The sequence below is a fragment of the Acanthisitta chloris genome, unplaced genomic scaffold (genome assembly GCF_000695815.1).
Source record: "Acanthisitta chloris isolate BGI_N310 unplaced genomic scaffold, ASM69581v1 scaffold3133, whole genome shotgun sequence".
Lineage (NCBI taxonomy): Eukaryota > Metazoa > Chordata > Aves > Passeriformes > Acanthisittidae > Acanthisitta > Acanthisitta chloris.
This window is the reverse complement of record NW_008665313.1, coordinates 169,823-177,184: the sequence shown is the minus strand read 5'-3', so window position 1 is coordinate 177,184 and position 7,362 is coordinate 169,823. Positions and strand designations below refer to the sequence as shown.

General features: G+C 39.8%; 2 protein-coding genes across 2 annotated transcripts in view; both read right to left on the bottom strand.

Annotated features, from left to right (window-relative positions):
• The window catches only part of LOC103799371 (solute carrier organic anion transporter family member 1C1-like), a 27,684-nt gene extending 27,228 nt beyond the window's left edge, over positions 1–456 (bottom strand). The window contains exon 1 of the mRNA XM_009071685.1: positions 214–456. The gene's annotated coding sequence lies outside the window, so the exon portion shown is untranslated. The remainder of the gene's footprint in view (positions 1–213) is intronic.
• The window catches only part of SLCO1C1 (solute carrier organic anion transporter family, member 1C1), an 18,866-nt gene that overhangs the window by 989 nt on the left and 10,515 nt on the right, over positions 1–7,362 (bottom strand). The window contains 5 exon segments of the mRNA XM_009071683.1: positions 214–331; positions 1,545–1,609; positions 5,445–5,626; positions 6,044–6,209; positions 7,218–7,362. Coding sequence (XP_009069931.1) covers positions 214–331; positions 1,545–1,609; positions 5,445–5,626; positions 6,044–6,209; positions 7,218–7,362 — 676 coding nt within the window.

Here is a 7,362-nt window from a genome sequence, read left to right as displayed (position 1 = left end):
CTGCTGATACTGAAACAAGATGAACCCCCCACACCAAAAAATTTAAGAGAGAATGCTGAAACCTGAGCATTATTGTTAATAATGTTAGTCAGAGTCTTTCATTCTGCTTCAAATCTCTCACTCAAATTTTCAGCCAGAAATTCTTCTACCAGTGCCAGGCATAGATGTACTTAAAGAACACAAGTTAAAGAGCAAATGGAGAAGAGCTGTTACCTGAGTGCACTGGAGTCATAGAGTCTGCATGCTCCTCTTCCCCCACATCTTTTGCTTCCCCATTTCAGGCAAGTGGTATCTATGGCCACTCCAAAATACACTGGGGCTGGAATTCCCGCTGGGCGTATTGAACAAATAAATAGAGGCAAGAAGGTTACTTTCCAGGGTGCTCAGTTCTGATCTAGAGACATGTTCGGGTAGAACATTAAATAGTCCATTTGAACAGCAGTGACACTTCCACACTGTTTGCTGGGCTGAGAAGACGTGCCTTGTGCTGCCCAGGCACACACCACCCTTTCCTCCCTGTGGGAAGTCTGGGAAACATGACTGGACATCAAAAAGCCTGTGGAAGTCAGCGGAAGGAGTGCTGGCCATGGCTTGGCTTCCTCACGCTGTGGGACACCTCTGGAGGGGAAAAAAAGGAGATACTTCTCCTTTCTTGAAAGCAATAGAAGCTGTTCAGCTTGGGTGTAGGGAGTGTCCTGTGTGTTGATTGGAGGGAACTGGAAGGGATGAGACATCAGGGCTGGGAGTCTGCAGTGGGGCTAGTCCTCAGGTCCTACTGTGGTGGGGGCAAACCTACTGCAGTTCTTGTGGGTAATGGAAAGGGAAAGCCTTTCTTCAGGTGCTAATGGGGACATCGTGGACTTTGTGCCACCAGGGGAGCCACCCATGGCTGCTGAAAAAGAAAGTAAGCCTGGAGGGAAAATCTTGGTCTGCAAAGGTGTGAGAAAGCAGCCAATAGCTCGTTCTGATTTCATTTCAGTCAGCTCACCTAAATCTGCTTTACTTAAAGAGGTGACTTTTTTCTTGCTAATTAATATCTTTTCTATGAAGACCTAGAGGATTTTTTGAGTTTCCAGTTCACTGACAGCTCACTGTACCCTTGATTTTAGAGAAAACTTATAGGTGGCTCTACTAACAGACTGCAGTGAACAGACAGAATCTGTACTCTGATTCTCTCAGAAACTAATGAATATGTGCCTGAAAAACAATCATGAATTCTGAGATATAGCTGTCCTATTATTCTTGTTGCAGACTAAGGAGAGACAAGATATAATTTTGATGTTAACTTCTTAGTCTGAAGGATCACTTCTCATCTGTATGGGTGCTGCCCATGCGTATTTTAATTACACCCAAGACAGTTATATGATTTACAAAGTCCAAAACTATTTCCTTTTTCCAAACCTTTTCATATTTTACTTTTTAAAATAATTTGATGTTGACTTGTCAGTTAGACATCATCCATTCCAACAATAAAAGCTTAAATGTAGGATAAGCAATTAGTGAGGTGTGTATCAAAACAGACCCAAGAGTACAAATGGACTTACCAAGTACTCTTATTGCCAGGGTATAGATACCAAGTGCAAAAGATTTCAAATGGGGTTTAATGCATCTAAAAACAACAATAAAAAAAGAGGTGTTAAATAGAAATAAAGACTTGACTTTGCATAATTTGAGCACAAATAGAAAGCAAAAGGAAGGAAAGAAATGTGTCTTTTTCTCCTTAATGACACTGACTTTAACCAAATTACAGAAATATGTAAAAATATGATAAAATCAGAACAGAATATAGGAATTTTGAACATCTATATTCAATATTACATTTTAAGATGGTTGTGAATTTTCAGATGCTACTAACGCAGGACAAGAAAATTGATTGTGAAATCATACATCTGTGGGATAGTCTTATCCAGTTAAATACTCTGAAATTGTGGACCCAGGCTAGTACAGGGAATTTAGGCACTCACTTTTCACTGTATATAGGATCAGGATCACACTTTCTGTGAAGGTAAATCCTCCAAACCATTCTCTGACAGAGCAGACCATTTGCAGTTGGACTTATCTGAGATTGTAGGGGAAGACCAGCACACACATCAGTTCTGGCTCCAGATCAGCCTTGCTCCAGCCTTAGACTGTCATCCTTGCTCACTGGGGAAGGCAGAGTGTGCTGTCCTCCCCAGCATGTCCCAGACTGACTATTACAATACCTAGTCCAGCAAGAATCTGACTATGTGCTTGACTTTTAGCAAGTGATAGTCCCAGTCACATGATTAAACAGGGACATGTTTGGCATTTGGGGTAACATATGTGTGTCATTATGGCAATTGACAAAACTCACAGTTGTCACAGTCGTCCTATTCAATATAAAATAGGAAAAAAAAATGGGCTGAAATTCAGTTGTCACTACAGATGAGCACATTCTGGAGGTCCAGTCTTTGTGCTCTGAGCCAGGATGGGCTCAGTTTCTGCAGAAATTCATGTAATTGGGAATAAATTTGTGGAAATAACAAAGTCATTGCAGAACTATTGCAGTCTGTTGCATTGTGACGTATACAAGCACTGCCATCTAGGCATGACTGTAATATGATTTTAAGCTGGAGAAACAGTGACTTGCCCTCCTCTCATGCTGCACAAGTAAGTGCAGCATGAGTCCTTCTAGAGTCCTTCTAAAAAATCTGAGGGCATAGAAAGAAAAAAAAAAAGGAAAATAAAGCCAATAACTGGATATTTATTAAGTGCCCCATAGGATTTTTATCCTGCAAAAAAAAAAATCTTCTCTTTCAGAAGAAAAAAATATTGTTTGAGCATTTGTATTGTCCTTCCACGGAAACAGGAGTTCTTTGTGATCCTGAGTGATAGCCAGACCTCTCAAAGAGATCTGAGACTTCCTTTTCACTGCCTAATCACCTGCTATTAATAGCTGGTGCTTGAGAAACAGCTATCTGAACTGCAGGGTTTTTTTCTCCAAATCTTTAGGGCTTTCCCAAGTTCCTTGACAATTGCAATTACTCTGATACCACTAAAAAGACATTTCAGTAAAAGACTCAGCCACTAGCCATAAATATATTTCAATTACTTCACTGGTGTAAAGCCTTGAAGTAAATGTCACTAAGTCTTACAGGTTTTTAGGGATTTAGCTGTATTTGTACTCCATGGCAGGTGCAACAATATCTCCTCATCTGAAAACATCAGCTGCTTAAGTGATGGATTCTTAGCAAAGCTGACTGAATACTGAACAATCTTTAAAACAGATAATATGAAAAAGTATTAATGAAGTCTACAACTTGACCTTGAGACTATATTCAAAGAAAAATTATTTTCCTTCTGGGAACAGAAACACACTTTCAACTCAACCAGTTTTTCAGGCAATGTCAGTCAGTGATGGATTTCAGAAAAAAAGTAAGCATGAGCTTAAAGTGGAATTGTGCCCACAGGACGTTTGTAGTGGGGAAAAAAAATAAAAAGGATTGAACTTATTGAAACATGTTTTATTTAGCTGCACATCAGACGTGGATGTGCAGCCTTCTATCCAGCAGGAAACACGTAACTTCTCAGTTACACTTAAATGTCTCTCAAAGTAAAATGATTTGCAACAGCAGCAATAAAAGCTCTGCAGCAGAACCAATGAAGTTGTTTTGCTGATTTCATATAACAAAATGTTTTAGTATTGTAATTGAAAACCTCACAAATCTTTTCTAAATACATCCTTTAAGCATTAAGTCCTCCAGGAACAAGTTCTTAGGGCTGAGAAGTGCAGGCAACTCTGTGTGATTTAAGGTTGTAGGTGTTCAACTATTAACATCTCCTCCCAAGCACTCCTGCAGTGGAGAGAACTGGATAGCAGGAAGTTGAGCTTGGCAATGATGGTTTCGAAGCCTTGTGTGGTAGCAGATCTGTGCATTTTCTGCTATGAGTCTTATGGATAGAAAGGTGACATCATGTAGAGGCAAAGGGAAAGAAAACCATCCCTGCATGGCCCTATGCCCATATTTATCCAACAAAAAATTATCCTGTGTCAGAAGCAACCAGAGAGAGCAATCTGGCATAAATCCTGAAGATTTTGCTGCAAGCTCTCGACTCATGAATCATCCTCATCTTGGCACAACTCAGTGCTGCATAAACTCCAGTAAAAATTGTCTAAAATGGATTATAATATGTTCATTCTTGGAGTGACCCCTTGAGGGAGAGAGAGAGATATGCTGTGTGGTTTTGCAGTACTCTGTGGTAACCCTGCAAGGTGTGTGAGCTAAGCTGTGCAGCTTAGATGGTTTAAGGCATATACCTCACTGGCAGAGTTTGTGGAGGGCAGTGGAGAAGGATCCTCACCTCAACCATTTCTGAAAGTCTCTCTGTGAATATTGATTCTGGTTCAAGGTTTGTGATGGAAACATAACTGAAGTCACATTTCTTTCTTTAGGTTTTTCCATATAGCCTATACTCAGTGAGTTCTAGCACTGCCTTTCTCCTTGTGATATAAAGGCACCAGCAATGAGACAGGGCCTGTTCCACAAAGTTTCATTCAAAAACAAAGAGAATTTTGGGGTAAGAAAACACAACTATAATATTAAAAATTAGTTAAACTGGATTTACTGCTGTTTTGTTTGAGAAGTAGAATGTGCCCGTCAGGAAATCATTTGGAAAAAGGAACTGAGAAAGATATCTTTCCAAAACAGAGCAGAGCAGCACTTGGAATCCAAAAATTGCAAGAAGTTGACAAAAATCCAGATTAAGCACCAGTAGTATTACATGACTTTTGCACTTTCTAAAATTAGTTTCAAGGCTTACACTCAGTGATGGACAAATAGATCCAGCAGACAAATATATATTGGAAAAATTCCTTGGGAGGAGTATTTAACACTTATCACCACCAAAAAAAAAAATTAAAAATCATACTAAATCAATCTTTGTTTTGAAGGGAAAAATCTGGGCAGAACAATTATATGGAATAATAAAATGGGCTAAAGGAGAAGAATTGTGTGTATATAGAAGGTTTGGGTTAGATCACCATGTAGATGTGTATCAGTATCCATAGCAAGTGAGGAAAACTGGCTGCCTAATGCATATATGTGCACACATTGGCACATGCAGAGCTGATTTCCATTTGCAGGGAGGACATATGACACCATCCTGGCCATGTAAGAGGCATTAAGGGAAGTGAATTTTGGAATAAACTACAACTAGGCCTCTAATATCATGCTAAAACCAGAGAGATATTGCTGGTAAAGATCATCCTAAATAGATTGTTGCATTGATGGTAAAAAACTCCTTGTCAGATTATGAGGATACCTTTCAATAGTAAAAAAAAATAAATTAATATTTTAAAAACCACCTTGCACAGCTTAAAACATTGCACAATATTAGGAATACTAGGAGGGGAGGGAGACCCAGTTGCATATGTCAAAACACCTTTAAAACATTTGGCAACGTTAGCAGAAACAATTTCTTACCTTAGAAGGAGGATGTATCCAGGTGTGCCACCTACTGACAAAGTGTATGAAGTGATAACTGATATTACTAGAAAATACAGAAACATTTTTGGACACTCATTTCCTTTCTGACATGGTCCCACCACAGCTGAGGAGCTTTGTGAAGATTCAAAGCTTCCCACGCAGCTGCAGTTAAAAAATACCTGGAAGAAAGTAGGAAAATACGTATTAAAAATGTATTATAATATAAAGAGTGGAGAATTCAATTGCACATGAAGCTTTTCTGGGTAGCTGAAAGTTTAAATCCAAAGTGGGAAATGCTTTTTAAAAGGAACAGAAGAAAAATATAAAGCATCTAATGTTGATGAATGTTTTTATTAGTTTTTTTCCAACAGTCTTTGTAGCCAACAGCTGAAAAAAAACCCAAACACTCTTTACTTGTGATTTCTGCTGGAAACAGCAATTGAGAAAGTTTTAAATGTGGGTGGCAGATTGCTAAAAAACCTGAGGCATTTAGGGCTGAAGAGGACATGCCTTACTCAGTTTTAATCCGCTTACTCTGACAGACCTGACATTAGGAAAAATATCCCATCACACATGGAAATGACAGATTGCCTTACAGTGTTTTTCCCACTGCCGTTGGATGCCTGGCAGCCAGCGAGACAGGCAGAAACGTAGGTAATTCCATTTTCCCCACAGATGGGGTCCCAGTCGTTCCTGGAACATGAGCAGCCTGAGTTGCACTCTGAAAACAAGTCTTGCTCATAATCAGTCATCTGTTTAGTTCTGGGGGGAAAAAAAAGAAATTGCAAAGATGTTTTCCAGCAGATATGGAGGTAACGATTATCAAATCATGGGTGATGCTCTCTGCCAGGCTCACCTGGTCAGATCTTCTCTGTAGCCCATTAAAGTTGTCTCTTTGCATCCACACAGCAGTGTAAATTATTATTTCTCTGTTATCAAAATGTTTTAACAATAGCACACCACCTACTGTGAGATAATAGCTACTTTATCAAGGGAAACACCTAACAATTTCTGCACATGCATTTTATCAGGTTTCCTGAGGTTTTAGTTATCTGAGGCTTGATGCAATTTTAACAAAACTGGACAAGTGGCAAAGAGGGGAGTGAGTTACTTGTGGGAAATGGCCTCTGTAGAAGCTAGTGATGAATTTATCAGAATGGGATTCATCCAGACTGAGGGACCAATACCTTATACATCAGCTACCTGCCAACTTCAGCCACGTGCTGCTGAAGACACCAGTGGAGCAGCTCCTGGGGCTGCTGTAGAGTCAGTGATGGAAACTCCTCTCCAGAAGTGAGATTTGCAGCGTAATAGCATGGGCAAAAGTGACCCAAAGGTTTATCCATGGCTAATCCATGAATCCTTAAGTTTTGAGTTCAGAGGCTATTAAATGCCATTCGTTGTTCAGCAGCACACAGTGGCAAGGAACAATTAATTGAATCTCGCCCCCCTACTGAGCTCCTCATATTTCCAGAAATCACTAGGCTGAAAGGATGGGTCCCATGGCAATAATAATTAAAAAAGTAATCAGAGAAATAATCTGCACTTGTGGCATAAACCCCTCTGGTCCCTGCCACAATCACAAAAGGGTTCTGACACAATGCCTGCTGGAATAGATGGAGCAGCTTCCGCAGCTTTGAATCAGATTTCTGGGAAGCATATTTAGGTCAGTCATTCTCTTTACAACAATATATACTTCGTGGAATAAAATGAGGAAGGAGTTTGATTTGCAATAGCACTTTATGCTGAAGCTTGGCCTTCTCACCATACCCATGGTATGACACGGTCAGTCCAGCCACATCCGAGTTCTCACAGCCCATGGCAAATAATGACAGGAGCAAAAGGTAACCAAAGAAAGATGATCCCAGGGAAAGTTTTGCAGCCCCCAAAACACCAATTCTGAATTTTTTCATGA